Here is a 20,647-nt window from a genome sequence, read left to right as displayed (position 1 = left end):
ACCCATTCCACTAAAAATTGTACCAAGCAGTAGTGAACACAATGATACTAGGAGCTTATACCCATACTGATTTTTTATAATTCATTCCGTATCCAATTCCAATTCTGGAGCACGAACCAAGCACCCCCTAAGAATTTAGTAATTATAGATGAACCGCCTGAGACTGGCACCACAAACCAAGCCATGACCTCCACCATAACCCCTAACAGCAATAGCAATCTTAATGTAATATTTGACTCCATATATGATATTAAAAAATGATAATTTATTTCCATAAACTTCAGCAATTCAACAGCACATAACATTCCTCCACCCAGGGAATCTCGTTAACAGCAGAAATCCAGGAATTTTGGGAGGTTGAATATTCCTCGGTACCCATCATCACCTTAAAGATCTAGAATTCCCAAGGAGATAATGGTGGAATTTTCTATCCAGATGCCATTCCACAAGTTTATAAATACAGTACTGAGCTTCAGGAAGTATTCTAAGATGAACATCTTTCCTATTAGAGAAATTTATAAGTACCATCTTGGAAATTCTACTTCCAAATTCATGGATACAAGAAATTCACCAAAAGTAATTTCACATGATATTATTGATGCTACTGGCATCTACTAATCATATTCATTTTTGCAGGCAATTAGTAAAGAGAGACGACAGTTTATTAGTGGAGCTGGAAAATCCACTCCCATGGCATCATAGATATCAAGTCTGGAAGATATGCACAACCTCACTGTTGAAGAAAGGAGAGAGACAGAAGGAACTTCAGCAAGAAGATCAAGGTGCATACAATCAAATATAACTATATGCATGTACAACTTTTGATTACCAACCACACGATGGAGAGTAAGCATCTTTCCTTGTCAATAAAGGAGAGTCTCTTCCTGGTCGAGTTCACGCATGCCAACTTCTACTAAATCGTCACGCTTCACGTCAATATACAACTCCACAAGGTGTCCATTAAATTGAAAACATCCGCTTCATTGTCAAGTCCTTTTTCTATTAAAAGCTGCATGAAATTCATTGGAAGCCAAATACATCTAGAAAAGATGTTCACAAGCTTCTTTTATGAGCATAACAGAATTCATGCCTGAATAACATTTAGCATACTGATATGGAAAAACCAACATGCAGTATGCATGTCGAAAAAACACTGACAGACAGCAGGCCTTGTGTTAGAGGAAGGTTTTCAATGATGAATTGGTCATCAATAGAACTGCCTGTAGCATTGCAACCAAGAAGAGGACATAATGTGGACGTAAATTAAAATTTTCAGTTCACCTATCATCAATAGCATGAATAGTTAAGAGGCAACTATTAGATGTGCCCATTACTAAAATGTACTATTGAATTGGGAATTCGAAAAAATTCTAAAATACTGATATGCAACACTAGTTAGCATACCTGAACAACTATCAGGTAATTGCAATCCAATGAATTTAAGAAAGCCATCAACAATAAGGATCTGCATACCTTCATTGGCATATTCTCAGCTAAAGAAGTTATAAACTGAAACCTACACCTGCTTGCAAAAAGAAAAGTGGAGCGAAAAATTGCAAAACACAACAATTACAAAAACAAAAGAAAAAAAAATAAGAATTAACCAGCATATCCTTAATTATATGGAACTGAAAATTCTGATAATTACTGATGACCAGACAAGAAGATGGAATTCACAATGGAAAGTTTCTCAAATCGAAATTCTTGATTGGGGGATTCTGAAATTTTTTTTAAAAAAACACACAAAAGAAACAAACAGAGAAAAAAGAAATTAAACATAACTTAGAAAACAAAATAGAATCCTATGAGAGATAGCAGGACACTGAGAAAGAAGAACAAAAGCTATACTATGCAGAAGGAAAAAGGAACAAGAATTTCGAACAAATAGCTATTATGATTGTAATGGCTATTCGACTATTTAGTGGCCTAAATCACATTGACAGTCTTAAAAAAAATTAAACCACTCTTACCCATGAATCGACCAAACAAAAAACTAAGTCATACCTGGAAAAAAGCCTTACCAGCCTAAAGAGCAAAGAAGAAGGACTTTAAAGTTGATGTAGCAAAAGGCCAGAATCTAGAGGAGCCTTTAGGTGAAGTAACCTTTGCAACCATAAGGGAGGAAGCAGAAAGATCACGCATTCAGACCCATGAAAGTAATGGTGGCAACACAAACCTAATAGACATTCAATAAGTAATTCCAGATTGCAAAAAGCCGGAAACTTTAATAACTGAAATGCTTTAAAAGGATCACAGAGAGACATTAAAGTAATTCCATCCAAGCATCTGCCCATCATTATCATCATCTGATGTGCAACAGCTGCATTGAAATGAAATTAAGGGCAAAAGCATACTTCCAACCCTCCTTGCTCTTACCACCAGTACTCAAAGCTTAAAAAAAATACTAAGCCACCTATCTAAAATTACCAAAATACCCCAAAACAAGCAGTCGAAAAGAGATAAATAGTACCAAGCAAACTCTTGTTATATAGCATAAGGATACTAATTTCAGTCTTGCATTTCCAACTTCACATTAAATGGCCTTCTACCAACAAACTCCGTTTTCAATCACCAAAAGCATGATATATTCAAGGATGCCTTCTATCTGACAGGTACAGAGCGAGCTTATCCCTCAGAACTGAGGCAGTCTCATCAGCTGAATCGCAGACCACCTTTCCATATCCTTGATCATGGTGAAGGGATAATGGCAATTCACCTAGTACCTCATTTCCATGTCAATGATAATATTATGAAGAATGCGACTTACAAGTATAAACCTTGGAAGTTTGTACTAGTCAGGTCTCCAAATAACTCCATTTATGATCTTCCAGACATCCTTCAACCTTGCTAATGCTCTCTGTGCCACAATATGAGTTGCAAAGAGACACTGAAATCAGCGTTCATTTGTGAAAGTTCTTTTGCCTGATAAGGAGTCAGAAGCCAAGGCGGCAAGGGATATGCTGAATCACCAATTATATATTCCAGTAATTCAGCTTCTTGGGATTGTCTTACTTTCTTCCCTAACCTCTCTCCATTCCGACATTTGTTATAGAAGGTTGAATACTGTAGCATTGAACTTTCACAAAACTTTCCAGGCAATCCACTGAACGTATCCAGGAACTTCATGTTGGGACCAACTATTGCCTGCAAAGGCATCCTGTGATTCTCCTTCAAATCAAGCCACAAATCAGTTCTTGGCTCAGATGTGGATAACAGCATTACTATATGGGTGGTGTCAATTGCTCCACAACAATTTGGAAGGCCTCTGTTCATACATGGACTTTATCTCCATTAGCTCATTTTCTGTGGAAGGCCATTTTATATGCTGAATCCCGTTCCTTTCAATGGCCTCCAGAAACCTCCAAGTCACTTGAGACAGCATAGAATTATGTGTCCCAGATGAATCACCAGTTCTAATAAGTGAACTACCAGACCTAAGCCTTCTCAAGGCTAAAGCAACTTGATCATGTAGTGACATTGGTTTGCCAATCCTAAAGGCACAATGTGTCTGCATCGTCATCTGCTCCTTTGCACATACATATTCAAAAGTTCTTCTAGACATGTCAAAAATAGATTCAAAGCTATCCAAGCCCTTTGATGGGGATGAATTTAAATTACCTGAAATGTTTGATTGGACTTGTACGACTAGTCAAACATCGGATCAAGAAAATCAAAATTCCAAAAGTGTTTTACTAAAACTCGTCTAAAAGCACGACTGAGGAATGAAAAAAAATTTACACCTCTTATCTTTGGTCTCTGGAGGGAACCATTCAAGAGACATCTTCAGGGCCTCCAGTGGCTGACAAATCAAGTAAGGCAGGAACAGTGGAAGTTTTCTTAAAAGATCAAACTTTAAGCACTTGTACTTCAGAAATGCAAAGGGGGAGGGAGACCAATATTTAAAGTTTTGAACTTCTACCTTTAAAGTTTGATATTTCAGAAAATATGCAATACTTCAAGACAATTGCAATAGCTTCAGAGAAAATTAATGTAAAGCATTAATTAACCAACAGACATAATTAACTAGGAATTCAAAAAATGTACTCAATCTAAAGCACTGATATGCAACACTAATTAGCATACCTAAACAACTATCAGGTAATTGCAATCCAATGAGTTTAAGAAAGCCATCAGCACTAATGATACGCATACCTTAATTGGTATATTCTCAGCTAAAAAATTTTTAACTGAACCTAAACCTGCTTGCACCCCAAAAAAAAAACTGAAAATTGTTAAACACAAAAATTTCAAAAAAAAAAGAAAGAATTAACCAGCTTATGCTCAATTACATGGAACTGAAAATTCTGATAGCCGACAACCAGACAAGAAGAGGGAATTCAAAATGGAAAGTTTCTCAATTTGAAATTCTTGATTGGGGAACTGTGAAATTTTTAAAAAAACATAAAAGAAACAAACAACAGAGAAAAAAGAAAATAAACATAACTTAGAACACAAAATAGCATCCTATGAGATAACCAATAAAACTAACAGGACAGTGAGAAAGAAGAACAAAAGCTATACTATGCAGAAGGAAAGAAGAACAAGAATTTCAAACAAATAGCTATTTTGATTGTAATGGCTATTCAAGTAATTAGTGGCCTAATTCACATTAAAGGTCTTAGAAAAAGTTAAACTACTCTTACCTAAGAATTGACCAAGAAACAAAAATGTCATACCTGGAAGAAATCCCTACCAGCCAAAAGAGTAGAGGTGAAGGATGGATATAGTTAATGTAGCAAAAGGCCAGGATCTAAAGGAGGAACCATAAAGTGAAGTAACCATAGCAACCATAAGGGAGGAAAAAGAAAGATCATGCGTTCAGACCCATGAAGTAATGGTGGCAAGACAAACCTAATAGACATTCAATAAGGAATTCCAAATTACAAAAAGCTGGAGACTTTAATAACCGAAATGCTTTAAAAGGCTCACTGAGAGACATTAAAGTAATTCCATCCAAGCATCTGCCCATCATTATAATCATCTGATGTGCAACAGCCATATTGAAACAAAATTAAGGGCAAAAGCATAATTCCAACACTCTTTGCTCTTACCACTAGTACTCAAAGCTAAAAAATACTAAGCCACCTATCTAAAATGACTGAAATACCCCAAAACAAGCAGTCGAAAAGAGATGAATAGTACCAAGCAAACTCTTGTTATACAGCATAAGGACACCAATTTCAGGTTTGCATTTTCAAGTTCACAGTAAATGGCCTTCCACCTATAGCCTTCTCTTTTCAATCATCAAAGGTATGAAATATTCAAGGATGCCTTCTCTCTGACAGGTATAGAGCGAGCTTATCCCTCAGAACTGAGGCAGTCTCATCAGCTGAATTGCAGACCACCTGTCCATATCCTGGATCATGGTGGTGGGATAATGGCACATCATCAAGTACCTCATCTTCCATGTCAATGATAATATTATGGAGAATGCAACAAACAAGTATGAACCTTGGAAGCTTGTGCTTGTCAGGTCTCCACATAACTCCATTTATGATCTTCCAGACGTCCTTCAACCTTGCTAATGCTCTCTGTGCCACAATATGAGTTGCAAAGAGACGCTTATTGAAATCAGCTTTTGTTTGTGAAAGTTCTTTTCCCTGATAAGGAGTCAGAAGCCAAGGCAGCAACGGATACGCTGAATCACCAATTATATATTCCTGCAATTCAGCTTCTTCGGATAGTCTTTCTTTCTTCCCTAACCTCTCTCCATTCTGACATTTGTTATAGAAGCTTGAATACCGTATCAGTGAACTTTCACTAAACATTCCAGGCAATCCACTGAATACATCCAGGAACTTCATGTTGGGACCAACTATTGCCTGCAAAGGCATACTGTGATTCTCCTTTGAATCCAACCATACATCAGTTCTTGGCTCAGATGTCGATAACAGCATTACGATATGAGTGGTGTCAATTGCTCCACAACAATTTGGAAGGCCTCGAATCTGTTCAAATTTGGACTTTATCTCCATTAGCTCATTTTCTGTGGAAGGCCATCTGATATGCTGAATTCCCTTCCTCTCAATGGCCTCCACAAACCTCCAAGTCACTTGAGACACCGTAGAATGATGTGTCCCAAATGAATCACCAATTGTAATAAGTGAACTACCAGAACTAAGTCTTCGCAAGGCTAAAGCAACTTGATCATATAGTGACATTGGCTTACCATTGCTAAAAGCACAATGAGTCTTCACCATCATGTGCTCCCTTGCAAGTGAACATACATATTCAAAAGTTTTTCTAGACATGTTGAACATAGATTCAAAGCTATCCAAGCCCTTTGACGGAGATGAATTTAGATTACCTGCATACCAGGGGGTTGAAAGAAAAATAAACAACAGAAAACAAAAAGCATATTTCAGAAATGATAGAAAAACTTCAACTATCCATGATTTAAAAGTTCATGATTTTCCTTTTGGTATGTCACAAAGCTTTTGTTGATGCTGGATTTGTAGGAGTGTCATACAAAGACAGTGCACTTAAACCACATGAGGGGCACATACTGTTATCTCTCTTCAGACAGAATGATCAACATTGCAAGTCAGCATATGGAGAAACATGCATTTTGGGGAGGAATGAGGTACTGAATATGCTTGATCATACATGTTCCTGAAATATGTCTTTGCAGAATGTACAAAGGATAGAAGAAATTTAGAACTCCAAATCCCATCCCACCCCTGTCCCCCCAATCCTAGAAGGCAAGAAGAAAAATAAAGTGGTGCATGTCCATTTCATACATGCAATCTGTCTGTTCAGAATGTAACTGGTAATAATATAGTGCAATTGTTCACAGCCTTGAACTCTTCTAATTGGCCATTCCACTCTGATGTCTTTAAAAAGTGCTAGCATTGAACTTCTGTTCTAGCATGTTTACAAAAAAACTGAAGATTTGACGTGGCATTCTTTCTGGATACATCAGCTGGGAAAAAGACACTGGTCTTTATCTTTTTGTAACTCCTAGAGCTATCAGCTTCACATGTGTATAGGGAGCATCCCTTTGACATGTTGGACAGCGACAACTGATGAATGATCAGAACATAAAAAGAAACGTGGCAGTTCATTGTTTAAGCAAGCCAGATGTATTAACATTTTATGTAAAGAAAGCCTAGAGCAGTATATTACAGCATCATGCATTAAAGAAAGGCAGGACAAAGTAGAGGCAGACCAATAAGATTTAGTATGGATAAAAAACTAATAGCAACTCAAGTAAAAAAAAATAACCTTAGATGGTCACCCTTACCCCCCTTTTTAAACCTAAACTAGGGTATATGTCTACAATTATGTTCACACGTAATTCGCACACAGGAGATCTAATAAGAAGAATAAGAAAGAACAGAAACCAAATTAAATGATAAACAACAGATAGCCAGTACACCAAAGTTCAATTTTCCTCTTTTTGATTCTTTATAGATATGATTGTTTCTTATCAGAACTTTCTGAACACTGCTATTGCTCCAAAAACTACAAGCATCTGCATTGTTAGGGAAGGGAGAATAAATTAGTTGGAGAACCAAATAATAGCAAATATGCCCATTGGAGAGAGATGGGAAGAAAAGAACCACAGACCATTTATGTCAAGTTCAATGCTTATCAAAATGCTTAAGCAAACGATTTCTTGTTCTGCTAAAAGGGACTTACCTTTCAAAGGCAATCCGTCTTAATTAGATACTAACACTTACCAGTCCATCTTCTTTAGTAGCTGATCAAACAAAACTATCTTTATGCTCTTTCTCACTGGATCCATAATAATTAATAAAATGAAATATGGGGATGAATCAAACTTCATACAGACCACCAAATTGGAGATGTCTCCTGAACCGATTAACAATGCATTCTCGGAATAATGAGACATAATTGCCATGATTAGATAAAGCACAAGTCAATCAAATTACCATCATTCCAATTAATCCAAGATGTCACAATTGAATTTTGCTTTGATTACAACTGCAGTATATCACAAGTGATCATGAAAACTAACAAAACTAAAATGGCATACATAACTAAAAAAAAACCCCAATGAACCACAAAAGAGTTAATATATTGGAACTGATAACACAAATTAAACTGAACATACTCGCAATCTTCTTGGCTAAAGCATCAAACCAATCAGCAGAGGCCTCCTCTGAAGACCCAGAAGCAATATTGCTTGGTTCCATTTTCTTGTCTACTTTCCTCTTCTTGTGGACTCTTATAGGACCCATGAGCACAAAAAGAACAATTCAATAAAAATTGAAAAATCCCACTAGCCTCGAAAGCCAAAACTGCAACAATGGAAGCAAATTAATTCAACCCAACAGAAAAAGAAAACAGATGCCCATTTATTGCATAACAAAAATATACAACAGGGAACCAACGGAGATACCATACAAGACATGCCGAGCTGTGTTGATTAAAGTGGGATGGATGCCCGCATATGTTATAGAGAAGAATAATTGCCATATGCCAATATTCTGGCTGCTCTTGACTACCGTTCACTTTTCCAGCTTTGGTCCTTCAAAACGTATAAATTATTAGGAGAGAACTAATTCTTTTAAAATTCTATTAGCAGGAGAAGGCAATTATTTTAGCCATCTAAAAGATGTTTACACATTGACAGATGCAAAACATAGGGTATAGTAGTTAAGTTCTAAATTGGCTATATGTGTAAGCTCCAACTGCAACAAATTCGAAGAATCATGCCATGGGCCCAATCTCTGCATTTTGAATAGACGAATGTAAAAGGAGGGAAAATGAATTGAAACTTCTTTGCAGATCTGATTGCACCAAAGAGTTAGAGCTGCCATTTGGATACGTAGGATTGAGAAACGAATAATTGCTGTGCATATAGGAGGAAGCATTTTTTACCTACCAAAAAAAAGAGATGTAATAGACAAATTGTAAATTGGCTACACAGGTTTGCGAGATGTAATTTTCAAATATTAGTGGTACTTCAAAGTGGTCCATATCAAATAAAGTTCCACAGAGTAGGCCACAATTGATATTTTACTACTGAATATGTAGCATAATTTTAGTAACAAAACAGCTGCTCTTTAACAGCTTTTTCTTGAAAATCAAGAAAGAGGATATGTTGATTGATTCCAAAAAAACAACAAGGCCTTATTAGATTTGAGCTAATGCTCTTAAACAGACGTATCCTACTTACCCCCGAATTTTCTGCCTTCTAATCAAGTTTCACCAAAGCCTCTACGAGCTGCACATCCTGGAGATACCCAGGAAAGTAAATTAAAGAATCTTTTTTCAGGAGCATTCCTTATTAGAAATCTCTTGCCAGGGAGAAGTAAAAGAAAAAGTCATACAGATGACATGTAACATAAGGAAAACTAAATTTTCTAAGGACAAAACAAAATTAACATCCTAGAGGGCAAAAGGAACATAAAAACACTAAATTGCAAGTGCCATAATGCAGAATGATAAGGACAGAATTATCAATTAAAAAACGGCGTCGATATCAAAACAGAATTCGACCTACAATGTTCACAGGAAATATTTCATAAATAATAATTTACCCATTTACATAACAAACCATTTTCTTATTAGAGCAATCTAATACTGCAAAAGTTTGTGAATCTGGAAATAAAATATAACATGCTGAACACTGAACCCTTCTTCAAAAAGCATCTTCAGATAAAAATTTTTCACTCCACAGACAGGCTTAAAGGCCAACAGCCTCAAAATGAATGCTGAAAACAAGAGGAAATGCAAATTTGGATAATCTGGCAAAAGGGCAAAGATTTTACGTTTTAACAACAGAGAAACACCAAACCATGAATTAGCCAACAGCTTTATTAATCTAAACTAAGTCTGAAACAATTCGTAACCTTAGCTCAGAATACAAAACAACTTCAAACAAAGCATGCCAATCCATAATAAGGGTTATCAAAGTTTAAACAAAAAAGAAGGGAGACAGAGAGAGGTCTCAAACTAAAAAAAATTTCAAAAAATTCAAACCAATCCATAAAAAAGGTCTCGGTTTTAAACAAGAAAACTAAATTAAGGGAAGAGTTGGGGTCTAAAATTAATCAAACTACCTCTTCAACCAACAGAATTCTAAATTATTCAGGGAATCAACCTCCTTGCAAGTAGGACACTCTGCTACGAGAAAGAAGTAGATACGAAAGATGAAGAATATGCTTGGGCAGCTGAAACTTCAAGAGCCTTCACCGATTTCTTATTTGCAAATAAATCAGCACTGGTGAAAAAAAAAGCCACAGCCATAGCTTTTAAGTAAAATTGACCTTGAAAGTGCACAAACTACAAGTTCAAATCAATTTTAGTTGATTATAAATTCATACCTTGCATATGCATATTCTCACAGCTATGCATTAAATTTACAGCAAATTATTCGCAATTCCTTCTTCTTCTTCTTCTTCTTCCTTCTTACACAACACGAGACACCTGAAATGTCAAAAGAACTTAACTGGTGCAAAATGGTTTCTTTTTCTTCTCATGCTTTAGTTCTTCAATCCCAGAGTGCTACTCCTATGCAGGAAACCCAAAATGAACATGTAAAGCCATCAAAAGTTTCAAAATCAATTTCATTCATGCAATGAGATAAAATGAAAAGATGACTTCTCCTTGTTTGACCTCCCAAAAGGAGCTCAAATGCACACACACACCCAAGATTTTTCATTTATGAGAAAAATAAGATAATGCCTCCCATTAGAATACTCACTTTAATGATCCAAGTCAGCCAATTGCATGTGAAGCTTGTTTAGGTAGCCAAGCACTCAAGCCCTGCTTAGACTAAAGTTAGCATCAATAAGGGTAGAAGAAGTTCCAATTACTTATGCATCTTTGACAGGAGTGAAGGTAGTTCAGAAAAGATTGTATAAGCAGATTTCAAACTCAAAAATAAAATGCCAACAGAACTAATAGCAGAGAGTTAGCATCAGAGATGAAACAAGATTCCATGTCCGAAAAACTCAAAACAGCAGCAGTAGAACATATCTACCTCAAACAAAGCCTCTAAGCATATCATTCAACGATAGCCTATCAAGTTAACTAAGATATTGAATACAAAGGTTACTCAAAACGAAAATCTAAATTTTACTGTAGAGGTGGTTTTTTGGAATTACGATGGCATTCTAATCAAGATCACAAAGGCAAGCAGCATTCAATCCCCAAAAACATAACCATCTCAAACACAATGCTTGAAGAACTTGTTTTCGAGTGCAGAAATTTCAATAATACAAGAATTTAATAGCAAATGTAAGTTTTTTCTTTGTTGTGTAAAAAAAGGCAAAAAGTAAACATTTAAACTGGAAAAACAAAATGTGATGCACTTTAAGGAAGATTCACAAGAATTACGATGGCATATACTAATGTTTGGTAGAAACAAAAGGGATAAGAAAGCTGAGTGTACATACTTAAGCTCACAAAAGGAGCTCAAACAATTTGAATCGACCAGCATTGGTTGCTAAAATTTCACTACAATTTCTATCTTTTCAGACCCTCAGAATTCCTCACTTCATCATAACCATTGTGAGTTCAAGCAAAATAACCCAACAATATCCTTCACGAGGTAACAACAAATTGTAGAGTTAATGAGACAAAAACACATTAAAATCAGAGCCAAACAAAATCAGCGCTTCCAAGATTTTTTGACAATCTTCTGGTTACTAGCTTACCAAGAAACAATCTCTATTTTCATTTTTTTTCCATAGTTTGTGGAGAAGTTCCACACAAACATTTTCTGGTTTGTCCAGCCGGGAAAACAGAGTATTTTGGAAGAAAGAGATGGAGCTTCATAGGCTAGCTGCCAAACAAAAAAACTAGAGAACACATACAAATATGATAAGAAAACAATGGGCACTCACCGATTGACTTCCAAAATTGCAGCAGTTAGTTCACAATCAGCAAAGCGGGGCGGGGAGAGAGAACGACGGGTATTGAAACGTGTGCTGAGGGAGAGAGGAAATGAGGAGGAAAACTTAATAATTACAAATCATCCCCTTAACGTATATCATAATACTTAGTTTACCCACTAACTTTTTTTTATGCTTCACTCTCAATTCGCAAGATGGATCTTTCTCTTTTGGATCCATTTGGTTCATGCGATGACACCGAATTGAATTAATCATACTATATCATCCCATGTTTGATTGCATTATGAAATGACAAATTCTACCAAACCGAATTAATCCCCTTTACATGGGATAAATAATCCCATGAAAAAGGTGATATTAATCATCTCAGGGTCCGTTTGGTTCACGGACTGGATGAGATACGATAAGTCATTCTCCGATTATTCATTCTAGGTTGAGTCATTCCCGGATAAATAATTTAAGTTATCTAGTGTTTGGTTGGTTCTCGATTGGATAGGATACGTTGGAAAATAATCTGTTGACCTTGGTCGATCAATCCTTGGTTTTGATGATTAACAAACCAAAATGTAGATTTGGGCTAATGTTTTTATGTGAGTAATTTATTAGAACAGATTCTTGTGGCATAAAAGAAGAAGCAAAAACAGGGCACTCATGTCGGACGCTATCGGACGTCCGAAAGAATGAAGAACATCAAGAAGGAAACTCTGTCGGACGCTCGTGAGGAAGCATCGGACGTCCGGAAGGATCGGACGCACGCCTCGGACGCACATCGATCGCATCGGACGTCCGAGAAATTTCGCAAAGATTTGATGACTCTCTGCCTACGTTCGGACGCAGCGTTCGGACGTCCGACAGGTGGTTTGGACGCAGGGTTCGGACGTCCGACAGGAGGTCTCGGACGTCCGACAGGCCAACGGCTAGTTTTGACAGCATTTAATATTTGACCGTTGGAGAGCTTTTTGAAGCCATTTCTCACCTTCTATAAACACCCCAAAGCACAAGAAGACAAGGGACTTTTGCCAACACAAAATACAAGCTTACAAGTGAGATTTTTGAGTAGAAAGATTCTTTGTTGGTTGTATAAGGGGTTGGGAAAGTTGGGTTGTGAGGTTGCTCAAGTGAAGGTTATTCTCTAGGAGGAGTAAAACCTTGGTGAAGGTGAACCTATCACTTGAAGTGGTAAAACCTTGGTGAAGGTTGCCTCATTTGTATAAAATAGTTCTTAATTGGGTGAGTGATCTTTCAAGTGTAGGTTGTTGAGGGTTAACTAGAATTGTTGTAAAACTCCTTGGCTCAACCAAAGTGTGTTTGGGGTGAGGAAGGAGTGAGCCTTCACTTGTACATCTTGGTTAGCATCGCCATCAATTGAAGAGGCTATTGGGTTGATATTTGGTTTGCATTTCTTATCTTTTCTCTTTAATTAAGTTTTCTTTATTGTGCTTAAATTTGATATATTTTTGTGCATCATTGTGAAATTGTTTGTACTCATTGGGTTGCACCGGGCCTTACAATTGGTATCAGAGCTTGGTCTCTTTTGATCAAGCTTAACCGCTTAGAGTAAAGATCATGGCAACCATAAAAGTTTCTTTTTTAGAAGGGCAATCTATTGATAGACCACCTATGTTTAATGGTTCTCATTTTAGCATGTGGAAACAAAGAATGATGATTTTCTTACAATCCGTTTATATTGAATTATGGTATGTGGTAGAAGATGGTCCTTATGAAGCTAGAATAGTTGACTCCACCACCAATTTGAGTAGATTAAAGACTAGACAAGAATTGAATGAAAAAGACAAGAGATACCTTTCTTTAAATGCCAAGGCCATGTGTATATTGTACAATGCATTAGATGTAAATGAATCTAGCAGAATTAAAGGTTGTAAATCAGCTAAAGATATTTGGGATAAATTGTGTGTATTTCATGAAGGTAACCAAGATATTAAAGAACAAAAGAAATCTTTGCTTGTTTCTCAATATGAATTTTTCAAAATGCATCCTCTTGAAAATGTTGATAAGATGTGTAGTAGATTTTGTGACATTATTGAAGATCTTAAATTGTTTGGAAAAGAATATTCTTTGGGTGAGAAAAATAGAAAGATTTTGAATGCCTTGCCAAAAGAATGGGAAAACAAAATAAATGCTATAGAAGAGGCAAAGGATTTAAATTCTATGTCCATTGAATCTCTTGTGGATACCCTAACCTCTTATGAATTAAAGCTGAAATTCAAAGTGCAAGAGGAAGAAAATGCAAGAATGTATAAGAGAGGCATAGCTTTTAAAGCATCTCAAGTGGGGGATAACCCATCCTTCATGGGTAATGAATTCATGGAAGTGGACAATGATACAACTCCTCACATCAAAAGTTCCAAGAAGACCTTCAACAAGAGATGCTCAAGAGGAGATTGCAAAATTACATGGGATGAATGCAATTCAAAAAGAGAAAAAGAAGAGTTGGCCCAAATGGCACTAATGGCCGTTGGAGAAGATGAGGTAAGTTTTTATCACTCTTCTTGTGATGAAGATAATGAAGATGATGATGTGAAAATTCTTATGATTAAAATGCATAAAAGTTTGAGAAAATCTTATGCTAAAAATAAAGATTTGAAAACAAAAATAAATGATTTGTTGGAAGAAAACTCCAAACTGTTTCAAGAAAACAAATGTTTGAGAATGGAAAATGATGATTTAAAAAATCAAAAAAGTGTTTTTGATTGCAAAAATAATTTGAAAAGGAAGTTAGAAGAGAAAACAAAGTTTTATGAAAAAATGTTGGAGGAACAAAATGTGTTAAAGAAAAGAATTAATGACTTGAACGAGTTTCTCCAAAATGAAAAACAAAAGTTTTCTCAAACAAAAGAAAGCAAATCTTTTCAAGGCACAAATAAGTTTGCTATGATAAGAAGTAAGAAAATTAGTTGCATTAAATCCACCTATGTGCAAAATACTTCTATCATGTGTAACTTTTGTTGCAAATTTGGACATATGCAAAATGATTGCTATGTAAAGAAAAATATGAGAAAAGACATGAAATTCATGTGGATTGCTAGATCATGTCGTATTAACTCCCAAGGACCCTATAAAGAAAGGGTACCAAATGAAATTTCTCATATTTAGGCACATCATGATGATTTGATCCAAGAAGTGCTATATGGTTGTAAGTACAATTGAAAATTTTGATATTCAATATGGTCTTGATTTGAAAAATAAAGGGGGAGTTTGTTTTTGATTGATGCCAAAAGGGGGAGTAGGATTTATTGAAATTTCTTTGTATGTTGGCACTTTCTAAGGGGGAGCTTTATTTGAACTTATTTGATAAAAGAAATCTTCATTTTGTTTGTCATCATCAAAAAGGGGGAGATTGTTGACCTTGGTCGATCAATCCTTGGTTTTGATGATTAACAAACCAAAATGTAGATTTGGGCTAATGTTTTTATGTGAGTAATTTATTAGAACAGATTCTTGTGGCATAAAAGAAGAAGCAAAAACAGGGCACTCATGTCGGACGCTATCGGACGTCCGAAAGAATGAAGAACATCAAGAAGGAAACTCTGTCGGACGCTCGTGAGGAAGCATCGGACGTCCGGAAGGATCGGACGCACGCCTCGGACGCACATCGATCGCATCGGACGTCCGAGAAATTTCGCAAAGATTTGATGACTCTCTGCCTACATTCGGACGCAGCGTTCGGACGTCCGACAGGTGGTTTGGACGCAGGGTTCGGACGTCCGACAGGAGGTCTCGGACGTCCGACAGGCCAACGGCTAGTTTTGACAGCATTTAATATTTGACCGTTGGAGAGCTTTTTGAAGCCATTTCTCACCTTCTATAAACACCCCAAAGCACAAGAAGACAAGGGACTTTTGCCAACACAAAATACAAGCTTACAAGTGAGATTTTTGAGTAGAAAGATTCTTTGTTGGTTGTATAAGGGGTTGGGAAAGTTGGGTTGTGAGGTTGCTCAAGTGAAGGTTATTCTCTAGGAGGAGTAAAACCTTGGTGAAGGTGAACCTATCACTTGAAGTGGTAAAACCTTGGTGAAGGTTGCCTCATTTGTATAAAATAGTTCTTAATTGGGTGAGTGATCTTTCAAGTGTAGGTTGTTGAGGGTTAACTAGAATTGTTGTAAAACTCCTTGGCTCAACCAAAGTGTGTTTGGGGTGAGGAAGGAGTGAGTCTTCACTTGTACATCTTGGTTAGCATCGCCATCAATTGAAGAGGCTATTGGGTTGATATTTGGTTTGCATTTCTTATCTTTTCTCTTTAATTAAGTTTTCTTTATTGTGCTTAAATTTGATATATCTTTGTGCATCATTGTGAAATTGTTTGTACTCATTGGGTTGCACCGGGCCTTACATAATCCTATCCCACTAATAATCAAAACAAGGAATTCAAATTGTGGGTATACCATTGTTTAGGGTTAATTACATTTACTTCCCCTAAAGTTTGACTATATTACCTATCAATCCCTGTAATTTGTCCAAATAACAGTCTCACCTTTTGAATGATCAAACATTTAACAAAAACCCCCTTAATGTCGAAAATGCCTTTGTTGAGGCCATGTTGCATTAAAAAAAGAACATATTTTTATTTTATTAATCTTGAAGCAATCCAAAAAATTAGAAAAAAATTTTTGTTTATTATTTTATAAAAACCATATCTTTGCTTCCATAAATAGTTTTGAATCAATAATTATTTTAAATCTTAAAAATGAATATTAAAAATTAGATAAATTGAAAGAAAAATAAAAAAAAAAGAAATTATTTTAATTCCTGAAGTATGGTTCAAATTGAAGAAAACATGCCTTGTACTCTCCGCAACATGCCTTGAACCACAAATTCGAACCATACTTGAGGATTTAAAATAATTGCTTCTTATTTATCTAATTTTTAATATTCATTTTTAAAATTTAAAATAATTATTGATTCAAAACTATTTATGGAAGCAAAGATATGGTTTTTATAAAATACATGGTCAATAAAATAAAAATATGTTCTTTTTTTAACGCAACATGGCCTCAATAAGGGCATTTTCGGCATTAAGGGGGTTTTTGTTAAATGTTTGATCATTCAAAGGGTGAGACCGTTATTTGGACAAATTATAGAGATTGATTGGTAATATAGTCAAACCTCAGGGGAGGTAAATATAATTAACCCCATTGTTTAACCTCACAAAATCCAATCCGGACCGTCCATCCGAAGCGCACTGTGGCCCCCATCTCGAAGCGCACTGTGGCCCCCATCTCGGCGCATTCATTTGGGAATGTACTTTGCACTTCGCATGGGGAGCTTTTCGATTCATCCGTGAACTGGGATCTTGTGAGGTTAAATAGTGGTATACTCACAATTTGAATTCACTTCAAATTGCTTGTGTGAGGCCCAATTACATTTGAAATGACTCAAAAATCAAGATCACGCATCACCTATCCAAGAAGAAGAAGCGAACCACTAGAATTAGGTTCGCATGTAGCTGTTGCCTGCTACACAGCAATGGATGTAATAAGGGACACCACGTTCTCAACATTGATGCGACAAGGAAGTTATTCTTGAGATAAGGGAATACGATTAGGGTTATCAATGTATGGGCTACTTATATTCAGGCCCAACATATTTTTAATTTCTTAATCAGATGGGTCAATCAAATGTTAACTATGACTCGCATCAGGCCCAATTAATTATGATCAGAAATATTCTCAATTTATTGAGTCAATGGGTCATTTCAAACGTAAGAAGCCACCAGAACCATATGTGCCTCTTTTCCCTTGAATTGAAATATCAACAGTGATCTGTCCACAGTGCTTTCTCAATAGTGTCGAGAGGGCCCACAAAGTGGGCAAGCAATTTGAAGGGAATTCAAATTGTGGGTATACCACTGTTTAACCTCACAAGATCCAATCCGGACCGTCCATCCGAATAAAAAAATCTAATATTATTAATAAAATAATCTAATAAATAATTTAATATTTATAAATTTTATTAAAATAGAGTAGTTTAAAACTTTAAAATTATAAAGTAAATCAAGTGTTTTGATATATAAAAATTCCCATTCATTCAAACTTAGCTCATTCGGACCCTTAAAAATAGATTTTGACCCAACTTTTGAACATAAATTTGAAATTCAATTAAATAATAGGTCAAGTTTTGGCTAAATTAAGGCTAAATCGATTAAAACCTAACTCATTTAAGAGCTTTCAATGAGCCAAACTCAGGCTAATATAGAAGATTTTTCTTTGGATTGAGTTTAAGTTTATTGAAGTCCTTATTCACAAAGTCCAATTGATAAGATTATATATTTATATAAATTTCGTTTAGAAAATAAGGTTAGTAAGGGTAATTTAGTCCAAGGGCAATATAGTCTTTTTATTATGATGTTAGTATGGCAATTAGTCAAAAGTTTTAAATCAATTAATAGGGGTAAGTCAAAAATTTTAAAATAATGAATAGGGGCAAATTAGTCAAAAATTTTAATAGAATTAGTAGGGGCTAATTGGTTTGTTTATTATAATATTATTATGTGAGAGTATGGTTATATAATAGCTAATTTGAATTTGAATCATTCATAAGGATAAATTAGTCCAAATATTGTTATATTGGTAGTAGGGGCAAATTAGTCAAAAAACTCTAAAATTAGATAGTAGGGGCAAATTAGTCCATTCATAGTATATTATCATGTGAGAGTAGTATTATATAATTATAAGAGTATAAATTTGTATACTTTATAAGGATAAATTAGTTTAAAATTTTATCATCGTATCTATTAGTCATTCCAGGATGACTAATCCCATCTCCCCCATGAGATTATTTTATCCCATAAATAGGGGATTAATTGGATTAAGTAAGATGTGTCATTTCATGTATAAAATGCAACCAAACATGAGATAACATAGGATAATTAATCCAATCCTGTGTCATCCCATGAACCAAACGGATCCTCAATGACTAACACATAGGATGAGAAAATTTTAGACTGATTTATCCTTACAAAAAATACAAATTTATACTCTTATAATTATAAAACTCTACTCTCACATGATAATATAATATGAATGGACCAATTTGCCCCAACTAATTAATTTTAAAGTTTTTTGATTAATTTATTCCTACTACCAACATAACAATATTTGGACTAGTCCATTTGTCCTTATGAATGATTCAAATATATACTAACTATTATATAACTATACTCTCATATAATAATATGATAATAAATGGACTAATTAGCCCTTACTAATTATATTAAAAAAATTTAACTAATTTACCCCTATTCATAATTTTAAAAAATTTGACTTACCCCTATTAATTAATTAAAAATTTTTGATTAATTTGCCATACTAACATCATAATAGAAGGACTATATTGTCTTTGGACTAAATTGCCCTTACGAAGCTTATTTTCTACATCAAATTCTATATACATATATAATCTTATCAATTGGGTTTTGTGAATGAGCATTTCAATTAGCTCTAACTCAGTCCAAAGAAAAATCTACTATATTTGCTCGATTTTGTCTCATTTAAAGCTCTTAAGTGAGTTAGGTTTTAATTGATTTAACCCTAATTTAGTTAAAACTTGCCCCATCATATAATTAGATTTCAAATTTAGATTCAAAATTTTGGTTAAAATCTATTTTTAAGGGCTTGAACGGGCTCATTTACTTTATAATTCTAAGGTTTCAAACTACTATATTTTGATAAAAGTTATAAATATTAAAATTCTTATTAAATTATTTTATTAAAAATACTAAATTATTTTATTAATTTTTTGGAAAATATAAAATTATTTTATTAAACAGAATCTACAAATTAAGGGGTGCTTTGGTCATTAAAATGGTAATTCTACCTCATCTAATCTCCAACCAAATACGAGATAGGATTATTTTCTAGCATATTCTATTTAACCCAGAATCAATCAAACAATTAAATACCTTAGATTATTTATTCGGGGATGACTCAATCCAGGATTAATAATACAAGAATTAGTCATCTCATCTCATCTAAACTTAACCCTGTATGTTTTTTTAACTCTTCTCTTGTTTATTCCTAATTAGTTTTCTTTTTTTTTTTAATTTGATATTTTCATAAAAATTTAGAACATCCATCCTCTAATTTACAAAAGTGAAGAAACTATATATTTTTCCTTCATAATTAGTCAATTGTTCATTTATTCGCCAATTTTGAAACTAAGAAACAATCTGTATTGTATTTCCTTGTAATTATGCAATTTAAAATTAATTACCCATTTTTTACTATGACATATCACATGCCAGTTATATGGACTTTTTCTTGTTCTTTTTTCCTTTAATAAATTTTTGCTTATTAGTGTGAGGTCTTGAGAATTTGCTTATATTTTCTTATAATCCTTTTTTATTTTGAATAAGTTAATTTATAATTTCTTTTACTACTAATTTACTCTCTCAATAGTTGTAATAAATAATAGAATCAAGAGTTTTACTTTTATTTTTATAGTTAGAGTAAACTAGAGTTTTTTGTACATTTTGGTAATATGATCAGTTGGTGAGGCGTGTGTACTAAATTTGATGGATAAGAGCGGTATTAGACAAAAGGAAGTATGTGATTAGAAGTGCTAAAAATAAGTTAGTGGATCATAAGTTAAAACAAAAAAACAAGAGAGTCAAGAAAGTAGGTTTGAATCGACGTGTGCCGTTTGTTACCGGTTGAATACACCACTTGACCAATACTTTCTTTCCCTAATCTCCTTGTTTTTATTTCATTTGACCTTCCCTAATTTAACCCTAAGGCTGGCCGAATTGTTTGACCCAGAGGAAGGAAAGAAAAGAAAAAAAAAAGGAAAAAACTTGGCTTG

General features: G+C 34.7%; 1 protein-coding gene and 1 pseudogene across 19 annotated transcripts; both read right to left on the bottom strand.

Moving 5' to 3' along the window:
• Positions 1 to 245: 245 nt before the first annotated feature.
• Positions 246 to 3,649, bottom strand: LOC140016089 (protein ALP1-like; annotated as a pseudogene).
• A 1,231-nt stretch (positions 3,650 to 4,880) lies between these two features.
• On the bottom strand, positions 4,881 to 11,912 carry LOC140004341 (protein ALP1-like). 19 transcript variants are annotated; one of them, XM_072069203.1, is made up of 9 exons: positions 11,820 to 11,912; positions 10,676 to 10,737; positions 10,296 to 10,482; positions 10,032 to 10,192; positions 9,146 to 9,202; positions 8,366 to 8,494; positions 8,078 to 8,264; positions 5,452 to 6,307; positions 4,881 to 5,356 (listed from the first exon to the last, which is right to left on the bottom strand). In XM_072069203.1, exons 7-9 carry the CDS (start codon positions 8,202 to 8,204, stop codon positions 5,326 to 5,328), a joined length of 1,014 nt encoding a protein of 337 aa, XP_071925304.1. In that variant the 5' UTR covers positions 8,205 to 8,264; positions 8,366 to 8,494; positions 9,146 to 9,202; positions 10,032 to 10,192; positions 10,296 to 10,482; positions 10,676 to 10,737; positions 11,820 to 11,912; the 3' UTR covers positions 4,881 to 5,325. The 19 variants fall into 19 exon arrangements, with proteins under 19 accessions (XP_071925304.1, XP_071925299.1, XP_071925286.1 ...); XM_072069198.1 differs by having other exon boundaries at positions 4,881 to 6,307; positions 8,358 to 8,494; XM_072069185.1 differs by having other exon boundaries at positions 4,881 to 6,307.
• Positions 11,913 to 20,647: the final 8,735 nt, after the last annotated feature.

The sequence above is a fragment of the Coffea arabica genome, chromosome 10c (genome assembly GCF_036785885.1).
Source record: "Coffea arabica cultivar ET-39 chromosome 10c, Coffea Arabica ET-39 HiFi, whole genome shotgun sequence".
Taxonomy (NCBI): Eukaryota; Viridiplantae; Streptophyta; class Magnoliopsida; order Gentianales; family Rubiaceae; genus Coffea; species Coffea arabica.
The sequence above is the reverse complement of the archived record's forward strand: the minus strand, read 5'-3'. Positions and strand labels throughout refer to the sequence as shown.

Bases quoted from the DNA above. Each gene is read 5' to 3' on its own strand.
- LOC140004341 (XM_072069198.1), bottom strand. From the start codon at position 8,204: ATGGGTCCTATAAGAGTCCACAAGAAGAGGAAAGTAGACAAGAAAATG. The intron at 6,308-8,077 runs GTATGTTCAGTT...CCTGGTATGCAG, and splicing joins TTTAGCCAAGAAGATTGCGA to GTAATCTAAATTCATCTCCG.